The 13,700-nt window shown below is 48.1% G+C and overlaps 2 protein-coding genes across 6 annotated transcripts in view; both read right to left on the bottom strand.

Moving 5' to 3' along the window:
- The window catches only part of CALU (calumenin), a 27,275-nt gene extending 15,083 nt beyond the window's left edge, over window positions 1–12,192 (bottom strand). The window contains exons 1-2 of one of the 5 annotated variants that reach the window (XM_041002056.1): window positions 12,145–12,192; window positions 4,040–4,272 (exon numbers count right to left, since the gene is read on the bottom strand). In XM_041002056.1, coding sequence (XP_040857990.1) covers window positions 4,040–4,260 — 221 coding nt within the window. In that variant the 5' untranslated portion in view covers window positions 4,261–4,272; window positions 12,145–12,192. Of the gene's footprint in view, window positions 1–4,039; window positions 4,628–11,059; window positions 11,535–12,144 lie in introns of those variants that run through there. The other 4 variants (XM_041002055.1, XM_041002057.1, XM_041002058.1 and 1 more) reach the window with 4 other exon arrangements.
- FAM71F1 (family with sequence similarity 71 member F1) overlaps window positions 12,014–13,700 on the bottom strand; it is a 19,986-nt gene continuing 18,299 nt past the window's right edge. The window contains exon 7 of the mRNA XM_041001916.1: window positions 12,014–12,478. Within this exon, the coding sequence (XP_040857850.1) occupies window positions 12,014–12,478 (465 nt within the window). The remainder of the gene's footprint in view (window positions 12,479–13,700) is intronic.

Consider the following 13,700-nt stretch of genomic DNA (forward strand, 5'->3'; position numbering starts at 1 on the left):
TGGCCACAACCATTGATAATGGTTTACTACAAATGCAAGATATTCCAATAATTTAGTCCATTCAACATAAAGATATGTAATTTTTATGAGGGGGATGCTTATCTAAAAAAGGGCAGCAACTCTTGTTATGCTGAGTTGGACTTCTACATGTCATCAGGAAAACAGAGAACTCTGGCAAAATATCTTAAGCATGCGGATCGTGGCGAGAATGTTAATAAGGTGACAAGGTTAGTGTGCAGATTACAAAGCAAAACACCAAAACTGGTCAATGATCACACCATCTTTCCGACTGGCCATCTGAACTGAAGTCTATGTGCATGGCAGGTAAACTCTGTTTTAAAGATTCAACCACCTACTTATAGAGACCGAGGCAACTTAGGTAAAGCTACACATGAAAGCAGCCCAGCGTGCAGCAGCAACTTCCAGCATGAGGAAGGCAGCGTGGGAAGACAGTTAAGGCCATTGGGATGCTGCCTTCCCAACACATCTGAGGGGCAGCAAGTGATGGTCCCAGAAAGTAGCTGGGCTCCTCCCATCCACATGGGAGATGTGAATGCAGTCCCTGGCGTCAGCTAGGCCGAGCTCTGGTAGTTGAGGGCATTTAGGGGATAAGACAGCAGACAATAGCTCTCTGTTGTTTACCCCTCAAATAAATCTTAAAAAAAAAAAAAAAAGGCAGGACTTGGCACTATGGCATAGTGAGCTGCCACCAGTAGTGAAGGCAACCCATATGCGTGGCAGTTCAAGTCCGGCTGCTCCTTGCTAATGTGCCTGGGAAAGTAGCAGAAGTCAGCCCAAGTCCTTGGGACCCTGCACCCATGTAGGAGACCCAAAAAAGGCTCCTAGTTTCAATCTGGCTCAGCCGTAGCCATTTGAGGAGTAAAAATCTCGCTTTTTTCTGTAGTTCTGTCCTCTTTCAAATAAATATCTTTTTGAAAAGATTTATTTATTTTTGGGTCCGGCACGATAGCGTAATGGCTCAGTGCTAAAGCTTTGCATGCACTGGGATCCCATACGGGTGCTGGTTCATGTTCCAGCTTGTGGCCTGGGAAAGCAGTGGAGGACTCTGCACATGAGTGGGAAACCCGGAAGAGGTTCCAGGCTCCTGGCTTCGGATCTGTGCAGTTCTGGTCGTTGCGGCCAATTATTAGAGAATAAACCCGTGGACAGCAGATCTCTGCCCCTCCTTCTCTGTAAATCTGCCTTTCCAATAAAAATAAATCAATTTTAAAGCAAAACATACCTTCTCTCTATATGGACGTAAGGACAAAACTGTTTAAGACTGTAGAATTTTAACAATATTAAGCTATACCAGTATTGAAACTTCTCTACTGATCTACAATGACCCAGTGTGTGCCTAAACAGCACCACCTCACTGTTCCACTAAGGAAAAAAAGGACAAGGTAGCAGAGCCCCTCCCAACCCCAAAAGATATTTTTAAGTTACTATAAATAATCTGAAGAGAGGGATTACCCAGATAAAAATGGCACATGATTGCTCAAGACGAGCTTTTCTTAATGAAGCTGGCTGGACAGAATCTTCAAACGATTCAATCCTGCAGTTGGCTACCTTTCTTTTGAAAACAGACAGAGTAAATATTTTTGACTTGGTCTCATAAACAATCTGCCATATTCATGCACATATAAAAACATTGCAATCCTCTAAAAATGTAAAAGGCAGCCTGCAGGCAGCTGCAAAATGCACTGTAAGCAGGCACACAGTTGGGTATGCACCATTTCAGGCCTGACATTCTAACTTGGACTTTTAATACTTTGAACAAATTTATGACACTAATGGTGTTAAGAAATAGTTCTGTGACAATGGACAACCCCATGGATGCAGTTATGATGACACTAGCCAAATACTGACTCCAGAACAAACACAGTGCATTTAATGGCCTTCAGGGTACTTTTCTGAAGAGGTAGCATACGAATCTACAGCTCAAATAACAAAGTAACCTTTTGGTTCCTTTAAGAACTTGAGGGTGGGGGTGGGTGCCACATTGCAGCAGTGTAGTAAGGGAGTCACATGGGACACTCGGAGCCCATGACTGCTAGTTCCAGTTCCAGCTGCTCTGCTTCCGCTTCAGATTCCTGCTAATGCACCTAGGAGACAGTATGTGATGGCCAGGAGCTCGGACCCACGCCACCTGTGGGAAGACCTGGGTGGAATTCTGGGCTCCTGGCTTTAGCCTGCCCCAGCCCCTGCTGTTGGGAGTCATTCAATGGAAGATTTCTCTCTGCCTTCTAAGTAAACAAATAAATCTGGGTCAATAAGAGGACTCAAAAGGGCCCATAATATTAATAATTTCAACACACAAAGGTTTCTATAATAGTATGTGTGCATTTTCTAAGAAAGAGATTAGTTTCCATTAAAGTGTCTATAATTTCACAAAAGGATGAGGAACCACTTTTACCCATTTCTAGAGCAAATGCACCAAAGCTAAGAACTCCACCAAGTATTTCAAAAACAGCAGTGAGCCTCTATAACTATGATTTCCCTCTTAATAATTACTTGCTTTACATAGACAAATGAAGAAAAGGGGCAATGTTATTCCCAATTTCTAGTGTGCAATCATCTACCAAAATGGCATCTACATATGCCATAGAAAATAAGCCAAAAAAGAATTAACCTGGGCTTTGTTTTCAATGGTGTATCTGTGCCTAGGGTTAGTGCCAAAATTTAGAAGCAAGCACGACTTATCTCATTCAGTCAACCTGACTTTATCATCTCGGTCTAACAGAACACTGCAGCTGCTGATGTGTTCAATCTCTGATAATATCCACTTGATGATGTAAAAGTCTTTTTCCCTACTGAAAACAGGGCCAGCAGAGCTATTCTGTTACCTGGGAAAAGCCAGAACAGCCTCGGTCAAGTACACCAAGATAAGGGTGCTTCCTGTGGAGCAAGTTGGGAAAGAGGTGTGTGCAGGCTGAACAGGGGAGGGATGTACGTAGTATTAACAGGTGTGACGTTAACACTGGGATCTTCTTTGTGCAACTCCATTTTTGGTCTGGAATGTTAGTGCAGTTATGGGATTAACACAAAGTGAGCACAATCTCTCCGAGTTAGAAAAGCAACTCACAGTGGGAGGAGACGGATGTATGCTTTCCATATCTACTCCCAAACGTTTTGGAAGATTGGTCATTCTACGCAGCAAAATCTTTTGATTACTTCTGCTAGTGCTGAGGAATAAAATACTGCATTTTTTGGTCCGCAGATAATCCAGTGAAAGACTAAATTTATTCTGTGGTATTTCCAAATGCAAACCTATAATAACATTTTATAGTGCCACCCATGCTGGTAAAACATTTTTTTTTGGAAAGCACTGTCTACAACTTTCACACACACCTGCTGGATACAGATCAGAAAGCCGTCCCAGCACCCTTGTTGCAGAGACAACCCGCATCTTTTTAAAAAGCAAGGCTCTGGGAGAACCAGGAGGTCTCAGAACTCCAGGTAGAAACAGTCCGCTGGAACCCTGGCACTGAACTCCTAGGGAGGGTTGCCTGTTGAGGGCGCCAGAGAGCCCAAGAGCCGAGCTCGGCCCAGGTACCATGGTGACATTGAGATCACTGATCGCGCTCAGTCGGTTTGGGTCTCATTTTTTTAATTAAGCAAATATCTGAGACTGAAGGACATCCTGGGAAATCATAAACTTTACAGAAAATACTCCAGGGGTCCAATGTGCAGTTTACTAGCCACTCTAAAATGTGGATGGGCAACTGTGAACAAATGGTCCAGATTAAAACAAAAAAACCGAACCACCAGCAGAGGTCCCCACATATGTTCTCCTAGGACCAGCAGGATGCAGCAGGAGCCCTCAGCACATCTGACGCAAAATGACTTTGCCTTGTAGAATGTGATCACACTCCATGGAGTAACCTAGGCAAGCAGGCACTAATTCTATTTCAGGGGCAGCAATTGCGTGGTTAGCTTCAGAAGATGCAGTTCAACATAGCTTTACTGCTGCCATAAACGGGGGAGGACATACAAAGCATGGCATTACCCTAATTGGTCCCCAGAGAAGGCACCTTACCCCAGCCTCTCCTTGCTCTCTTCCGGTGTCAGCTGATCAAAGGTCTTTGCTTCCTCAGCACCCAGGAAGGCATCATGATCGTAATCAAAGCTCTCAGTGTCGTCATGAACTTTGTCGCTAAGTTGAGGCTCATGATGCACGCGGTCCTTCTTCTCCGTGGGCTTGCTCAAGGCCAAGGCTGTGCACAGGGACAGGCACACGAGAAGCTGACGCAGCTCCATGACAACCAGATCCTAAAGAAAATGAAAGGCAGTTAATCTGGAGACGGTACAGGTCACGACAAGCAAGAAAGCAGTGCCCTAGTAACATTAGTAATGACACACCAATCTGCAAGTCACTTACACTACCCACATATCACTGCTTCCTCCATGAAATAAATGCAATGGATTATCAGACTTTCCAATTAACATGCTGGGACAGGTGCACCAGTTTTCTTCATCTAACTGTAGGTTCATAAGAAGACTACCAAATCATTATTTTAATCCTTCTCCCCAAGTTCACAAGCATTAATAAAAGCAGAAGAATCAAGATTTAACTTCTCACTTAATCTCTTACTTGTGTGTCTTCAAACCTGGTGTGTTATTAAAATCAATCATAAAGTTTCCTCAATTTATTTAAAATCTGTGAAGCCGATTTCAATTACTCAGTTTTAAATAATTGGTTTGGCCCTGCTAAGCCAATAACAGCCCAAGACTTGAAATGCAATAAATCCATAGAAGGCTGATCACACACACACACACACACACTCACTCAGTTTTATTTATTTGAAAGGCAGAGCTTTGGGGGAGAGGAAGGAGAGGGGTTTGAGCAACAGTAAGATCCACCTTTCACCTGTTGGTTCATTCCCCAAAGGGCAAAAAAAGCAGGGGATGCTTGCAATGTAGGTGGGCTGTAACCTGCCATCTTGTAACACCAGGCCCCAGCAGGCCGATTTTTAAAAAGATTTACTTTTTGTTATTTGAAAGGCATATTTATAGAAAGGAGAAAGTCTTACACCTACTGGCTCACTTTCCAAATGGCAACAAAGGCCAGAGCTGAACTGATAATGAATCCAAGAGCCTGAACCTTAGAGGTGTCCCGCATGGGTGTTGGTCCCAAGGCTCTGGCCACAGGCAGGAATGTGGAGCAGCTGGATGGGAAGTGGAGCAGCTGGGATGCTAGCGCTTGCAGGTGGAGGATTAGCAGTGGAGCCATCATACTGGCCCCTAGCAAGGCGATCTCTGAGTTGGTAACTGTGCTCGACGAGTGAGCTTAGAAGGATTCAATGGCGCTTAGCAGCAAGGTCCCAGGATCACTGGTTTAGGAACCAATCAACTACTCAGGAGTTCCCCTAGTCCACTCAACTCTGAGCTGCCCTTACTCGCCCAGGCATACGAACCTGGAGTACTGTTTGGAGTAGAAATTTCCAGGTCCTACCTGCTTTTGCACTCTGAGTGCAAAACTTCAAACCAAGTGAAGGTTCTATGCAGGCTAAAGCAATCTGTCACCACACAATAATATCCTGAATATAATATCCACTTCAGTGTGATTAACCACATCACATTATCTCTCTCTCATCTCTCTTTATGCCTAAACCCTACTACCTTGGGACTATGATCGTGACCTTATCTGGAAATAAGGTCTTTGAGGATGCAATCAAGTTAAAATGAGGCCATGCTGGATTAGGGTGGGCCCTGATGCAGTGATTTGTATCTCGTAAAAACAGAAATGTGGACTCAGACACAGGGTGCAGAATGCCTTCCCAGGCATCAGGGAACCCCAGGGAGGGCAGGCAGGAAGAGACAGGGGTGGATTTTTTCAGGACCATCCAAGAGCATGGTCTTGCAGTCACCTTGTTTGCAAATCTTTAGCCTCCAGACCTATGAGAATACATCTTCCTCCTCCTTTTTTTTTTTTTTTAAAGATTTATTTTTTTGGGTCCAGCACAGTAGCTAAAGCCCTCACCTTGCATGCGCCGGGATCCCATATGGGCACCAGTTCGTATCCCGGTGGCCCACCTTCCCATCCAGCTCCCTGAACTGGGAAAGCAGTCGAGGATGGATTAAAGCCTTAGGACCCTGCACCAGCCGCAGGTTTCAATTTCCATAGAATGTCTCCAGCAGAAGTAGCTAATCTAGATCATATATGCAAATGATCACAAATGTAAGAAAACCCATTTAGCCGAGCTTGTAACTCCGAGCATCTGTACCCAGACTGCACTTCAGAATCATCCGAGACTCCTGAACTCCTCCTCTAATCAAACAAAAATACCTGCGATGTAGCCTGGCTTGTGCTGCATCATGAGGCGCTGTCACGTGCAGTGACATGGTACCCCATATCGGAATGCCCCCCTAGTTCTAGCTGTTCTGTTCCCATCCAGTTCCCTGCTGATGCACCTGAGAACACAGTGCAAGCTGGCCTAGGAGCTTGGGCACAGGTTCACGTCCTGTTTGCTCTGCTCCTGATCCAGTTCCCTGTTAATGTGCCTGGGAAAGTAGGAGGATGACCCAAGTCTAGGGCCCTACAACCACGTGGGGCCTAGAAGAAGTGAGATCCTGGCTCCTGGCTTCAGTTCAGCCCAGACCCAGCTATCACAGCCATCAGGGGAGCAAACCCCAGGATGGAAGACAGTGCTCTGTCTCCTTGTGTCCCTCTCTCTGTAATTCTCTAAAAAAAAAAAAAAAGTCCTCTATTAAAACAAATGCTCTTTGTGCCACACATAACAAGTTCTTTTACAAACTTTAACAAAAGACTCCTGTTTTATGAAGACACTAAAAAACTCCGAACCAACTGTGCAAGACTTATCTAAATCCATATGCACATAAAAGTAGAACAAAGCTGGGAGTAGGAACAAAGAATATTCCCCCAAGATAAAGGATATTTTATGTGTGAAAAGTGAAAACAGTATAACACAACTTTTTATACAAGACAGGTGAAGAACTAAATTAGCACAGTTCATTTCTGAAACATCTTTTTCATTTCACCCAAACAACCCAAATGAAAGAAAACTAAATGACCCTTTTCATTTGCCTCACTATTCAACACAACCACACATCAGCAACTAACAAACAATCACAAAAGCTACAGGAGCCGCAGCTATTTGCCCGGGCAGTGAAGAAGCCAGACAGAAAAGCCAGTGCCATTTTCAGAGCAGCTGGCCTCAACCTTGGTGCTGAAGCCGTGAAGGCACGCTGTGGGAGGCGGCAGTGACGGCTCGTGCAGACTGCTGCCACCCCAGCGCAGGACCCACACTGTGTCCCCCCGCCTCCTGGGCCGCTCCCCACCACTGCAGGGGATCACACCAGCTTCACGCAGGAGCTGCATGACAAGCACACAAACTGGTACCTAAATGGGATGCCAGCATTGTAGGCAGTGGCAGCTTTACCCAACCCACCACAAGGTCGGGGCCTACATTTTTAAAAATTAAGATGTTTATTTGAAAGGCAGGATGACAGATTTTTCCATCGACTGGTTCACCACTCAAATACCTGTAACACAGGTGGGCGGGGCCAGACAAAGCAAGGAGCCAGGAGGACTTGAGTCCCAGGCCGTCTTCCATTCCTTTCCCAGGTATGTTAACAGGGAGCTAGACCCGAAGCAAAGCAGCCACAACTCAGACTGGCCAGTGTTATAGGCAATGGGTTTAACTTACTACACCCGTAACACCAGTCCCACACACCAGTCCCTCTTACATCAAGGAGGGAAAAAAAAAAATCCAGACCTGCACTGCCTAGCACAGTGGCTACTGCACATGTGTCTACTGAGCACTTGAAAATGTGGTGATTTTTGGCCCAGCGAGATAGCCTAGTGGCTAAAGTTCTCAGCTTGCATGTACCAGGATCCCATATGGACGCTGTTTCTAATCCCGGCAGCTCCACTTCCCATCCAGCTCTCTGCTTGTGGCCTGGGAAAGCATTTGAGGACGACCCAAAGCTTTGAGACCCTGCACCTGTGTGGGAGACCTGGAAGAGACTCCGTGCTCCTGGCTTCAGACTGGCATAGCTGCTGCTGTAGCAGCCACGTGGGGAGTGACTCAACAGACAGAAGATCTTTCTCTCTGTATATCTGCCTTTCCAATTAAAAAAAATAAATCTTAAAAAAATAAATAAAACAGAGCAACTGTCTTATAAAACATGAATCTCAACCATTGGGTTCACCTGGATACACACATTCACTGCATAGTGTGCAATGCCATTTAATAAAAAGCAGGCGGGGTGGGCATTAAAAAAAAGTGGTTATTCTGACTTCAGGTGTGGCACGCGTGTAACGTTTTACATAGAAAAATGGCATTTTGTAACGTGTTGCATTAAATAAAACACATTATTAACTTGTCTTACATTTTCATTTGTGTTATACGTGGGTCATATTCTATTTCTACTGGACAGCATCACATCAGGCATAAATTCAAGGACTGGGTCAGAAAAGACAACGAGTACATCATCTTGTTGCATTTCACCAGTAACACTACCTTCTATGGAATCACCTTCATAAACTGCCTCAGTAAGTTATAAGGAGAAACGGCTAAGGTGTAGGAGTTCAACAACAGTGAGTTTCTAGCACTCAGACTCACTTGAAAACTCTAAATTACCATTCTCTGCCACTTTCCTGGTCCTTCCTGCAACTTCTGATAAAAACCCACGGATCAGGCTCGGCGCGTTAGCACAGTGGTTAAGGTCCTTGCCTTGCATGCCCGGGATCCCATATGGGCACAGGTTCTAATCCCAGCGGCACCGCTTCCCTTTCAGCTCCCTGCCTGTGGCCCGGGAAAGCAGCCGAGGACGGCCCAAAGCTTTGGGACCCTGCACCCGCGTGGGAGACCCGGAAGAGGCTCCTGGCTTTGGATCGGCATAGTATCGGCTGTTGCGCTCACTTGGGGAGTGAATCATCGGACGGAAGATCTTCCTCTCTGTCTCTCCTCTCTGTATATCCGCCTTTCCAATAAAAAAATAATAAAAATAAATCTTAAAAAAAAACCCACGGATCACAGAACATCTAAAGTAAATTGCTTCAGAGAAATTTAGATGTAATATTATCAAGAATATGAATGTTCAGTGATGCCACAATTACTCTGCTTGAACAAAGACGCATTGCTCAACAAATGGGAGAAGAGGGCGTGGTGACACATTCCGGTCCTCTGAGCTGGCCGCTCGGCAGGAGAGCCATTCTTCCTGCAGCAGCATCTCACTGCTTCCCAGCACCCTGCGCCTGGGGCACCCAGGCAGAGCCAGGCAGCACTCCATCCATAAGGCCCAGCTTACGGAATCCAGAAACTACATCCATCTTATTCTCCACCTGACATTTCACTTGCAAACGTTAATACAAGTACTACCAATGGACTGCCAATAAAGTAACGGCATCCTTCCTGACGTGACAGAAGTCACATCAACAGACATCACATCAGTTCCTTAGCAAATGTCAATTATCTGTGACGGTGGATGTTGGCAAGTAAGCGGAGTATAAAACAGTACAAATTTGTAATGAAAAGCTCTGGGAACGAAACTGTGACTTGTGTCTCATCATTTCTACGACCAAGCCACCTCCAGCAAAGATCTGATTTTGTTTCTGGCTGCAGAACCAAAAACCACTGTTGTTTACATACAACTAATTGTCACAGGAGTGGTATACTAAACATAGGGTCAAGAGCTTTGTTTTCTAACTGTAATGTTGCTGGCCATGTGTAATATACCTGAGATGCTTGAAAATTTGGTAGCTATTTTAAGTTCAACTCTCCTTCATTGCCAAAGAGTCTAGATGAAAAAAAAAAGTTACCATGATCATTCATGTTGGCGGTGATCTTTAAACTTTAGGCAACTTGTCTGTGCTGCCCCATGCAATAACCATGTTTTTCTTTTTTTTTTTTAAGAGGCAGTGAGAGAAAAGAGGTGCCACCCACAGCTTCAGTCCCCAAATGCCTGCAGCCTAAGGGAAGCCAGGAATTCAATCCAGATCTCCCACAAGGCTAGCAGGAGCCACCACTGCCTCTGAGGATCCTCACTGGCAGGCAGTCAAGAGCCAGGGACAACCAGCCTCACACCCAGGCTCCTGAGGCAAGATCCCACTGCCCTAACACACCTACAAGATCCCACTGCCCTAACACACCTACAAGATCCCACTGCCCTAACACACCTACAAGATACTTTTAAGGTCTTTTCAGCTACTTGCTACATTTCTGGGACAACTGCTACAATCGCCTATATTATTCACCCTCTGCAGTCCCCAGTGCACTGTCTCCCACCAGAAGTGACTGAACTGCGAGGTACCCGCGGTAAGGAGCAGCCTGCCTGTGCCCCCCCACCCCTGCTTCCATTTACCAGATGTGACTGTCCACCAGCCGAGGCAACAACGGTATCCCACTGTCCCAACTCTCACCCATAAACCACAGCATCAGCAAGCGCACACTGAAGACTTCAGCAAGATACCTACTGCTGTATGGCCTAGCACGCATTTCTCTTTTTTAAAAAAGATTTACTTTTACTGGAAAGGCATATTTTGCAGAGAGGAGGAGAGAAAGAGAAAAATCCACCATCTGCCAAAGCCGGGAGTCTCCTCTGGGTCTCCCACACAGGTGTAGGGTCCCAAGGACTTGGACCATCCTCTGTTGCTTCCCCAGGCCGTAAACAGGGAGCTGGTTGGGGGGAGGGAACAGCTGGGACCTAACTGGCACACATCTGGGATGCTGGTGCTCTTGCAAGTGGAGGATCAGTCAACCACTACGCCAGGCCCCCTAGCAAGCACTGCTAACTCAATACCCTGGACCTACTGACATCCAGGGCTAACTCAAGTTACAGGAACTCTGTTAATACCAAAAAGTACTGAGCTGGACTGGTGCTGTGTATATAAGGGGCTTATTTCTTCACATGCCACTGGATACATGGAAGCAAACTGGCACTAAGCAGAGTGAGGATGCGGAGCTGGACTCAAAAGCTGTAATGAGCACCATCTGCTCACTGCCAGTTTTCTGAGTGCCTGGTTCTCGTAACTGTTCAAAGAATGCCACCTGAGCACCCTGAACCACAGTTAAGTTGGCTCGGGCTGACTTACCTCTTCCAAACAGACACGATCTACAGGTTGTCTCTGAAACCGCCTTTGGCCCACACCACAGAGATTGCGAAAGATGCTTATCAGCTGATTGCTAAAGTCGACTGGATCAAGTCAAACAGGTACCTATCTGGGGTCAAGTTCCCATCTACAGCTAAGACGAACTTCTCGGGAGTTTCCAAGGTTCTCTGGCTCCAAGCTGAGTACAAACCGCTCTAACTACAAACAAAGCAGAAGCAATGGGAGTCCTGATTCAGGAACACCAACTTTATGGTCCATGACAGGAAGGGGATGCAATTCAACTGGGCCTTTACACACCGAGGGACTCAGATCAAAGACCCACCAGTTTGCACCTTGATACAAAAGCAGCCTGGACACCCGCAAACCAGCAGCTGGAGGGACTTAAATCTGCTTCTGAACCCAGCAGGCCAAAAAGCAGCATTAGGGGCTGGAAGGAACAGAGCTTAAGGGGGAAGATGCATTTCCCTAATAAACTACTCTCCTTCGTAAACACAGTCACCTTACAGTTACAAAAGATGCCTCTGAACCCTCACATGCTACTCCCACCCGTTCTTTCTTCCCCTTGGTTCCCGCACATTTGAAGTAAGCGAACACGACTTTCTTGGCACCTGCACCCCGACCTGGGCTGGGCTGGGCTGGGCTGGGCTGGGCTGGGGCGGGGCGGCCAGATACAGACAGCCCGGCGAGCGCAAAGCTGCAGTCTAGCTGCCCTCTGACCTGCGGGAGGCAAACACAAAGTGTCGCCCGAGGCCGAGGCAGTGGCCGGCGTTGGCCCAGCGGAGGACCACGACGCGCGGCTGGCCATGCACAGACCACCCCCCAAGCAGGGCACACAGCCTCAGGGCCCCAGCCTCCCGCCCAGAGCGCGCGGACAACCGCACGGCGGGCTCGCCGGTCCAGGATCCCGCGCGCCAGGCCCGGGATGGGCGAGCAGGCTCAGGCCCAGGAGCCCGGCGCCGGCCCCGAAGGAGCTGGGCGCGCGTCGCTCGCGGAGCGCGGCCCGGAAGCAAACAGAAAGCGAAGCAGGGCGCGACGGTGGGACGGGGAGCGCGCGCCTCGGCACCTACCCTCCCTGTCCTCGTCGCTCCCGCCGCTCGGGCTGCAGCGGCCGCCGCTCTCCCACCGGCTCGGCTCACGCGCGCAAGCACCGCCCCGCCGGAAGCAGCCCCGCGCCCCGCCTCGCCGCCGGCTTTCCGACCAGTCCTGCACAGCCCCGCTGCTGACGCGCAGCTCACTTGGGCCGCCATTGGTCCCACGGTGGCGTGGCCGGGATTGGCTGGAAAGCGCCACGTCCCCACGAGCGCGCCGAGCTGCGTGGGTCGGCTTCCCGCCCAGGCCTGGCCCCGGGGCTGTGGGGATAGTTGGTGGGCCCAGCGCGGCGCGGCCTGTGGGCGCGGCTGTCTGCCCGCCACGTCCCCGCTCTCAGCGCTTGGCTCTGCCTCTGCCTCCCGGGCGGCCGTAACTCGGTCGCGGACTGTCGTGAACGGGTCTGTTCCTTGCTGCCCTGCCGTCGGACGCGGTGTCTCCCGGAGGCTTTTTACTCTTCACCTACAGTAGCGTGTAGTTCTGCTCCTAGACGGCCATGTTGGCGTCCCCCGAGGGCCTTTCCTTTCACTTGTCGAGGTTTTGTGTCCGCGCAGCGGTGCCTTGCCGGTTCTCTGTCTTGGGAAGGCCAATAGACGTCCCAGTTCAAAGGTTAGCTCTGGCAAGGCTTTGCTGAACCGGCTAAGCATAGCAGTTCCCGCCTTTGTTGCAGGGCACTGGACATCTTGAGTGCGAAGTCAGACTTTTCCTCTGGCAGCTCCTCCAGGGTTGGGATCGGCCTTGCTGCTCCCCTCCCAGTCCCCGGCCAAAGTCAGAATCTGTGTTTTACATGAAGTGAATGAAGTGGAACCCAGGCTCGTCCGTGATTTAAAAGGAACAAGGGAAACCATTACTCATTTTCAAGTCCTGAAATTAAAACAAGTATTAAAAATGAAGGCTACAATATTTTCGAACTCAAGTGGAGTATTAATCGGTTCTTAACATGCAGAATCTCTGTTGAAAAGTCGGTTTCGACAATTACTAACCCCATGGAAGAATTAACTGCAATATTGTTAGTCTGCTTTTTAAGATGTTTTATTGTTATTTGAAAGACAGAGAAACAGAAACTCTTTTATCTACTGGCTCACTCCTCAAGTGCGGCCTGAAACGCCATATAGGGTGACAGGCACCCAAGCAGCTGTCATCTGCTGCCTCCCAGAATGTGTGAGCAGGAGGCTGGATCGGAAGCCGAGTAACTGGTATTGAACCAGCAGTTGGTAGGGGGAGAGGACATCACCAAGCCGCCCATCCGGCTGGGCAGCTGCCAGGCTCTTCCCTCCACTCCCTTTAAGTGTCAAGAGGGAAGGTTGACAACTAATGCTTCATGCATTCGGACAGTACGGTGACTGGCCTCAGCGGTAGCCGAAGAAGGCTTCTCGGGCGGGCGTGATTCAGGCTGGACTAAGGAAATCCCACGGCGGTATTGAGCAAGAGGAGAAGCAGCAGGGTCAAGGGTAAGTGTGAGGCAGAGGAGAGGCAAATTCTCAGGGCAGGTAATGAACGAGAAATGTTAAAAAAAAAAAAGATGATGATGATGAAG

The sequence above is a fragment of the Ochotona curzoniae genome, unplaced genomic scaffold, assembly GCF_017591425.1.
Source record: "Ochotona curzoniae isolate NIBS_2020 unplaced genomic scaffold, NIBS_Ocur_1.0 scaffold_2476, whole genome shotgun sequence".
Taxonomy (NCBI): Eukaryota; Metazoa; Chordata; class Mammalia; order Lagomorpha; family Ochotonidae; genus Ochotona; species Ochotona curzoniae.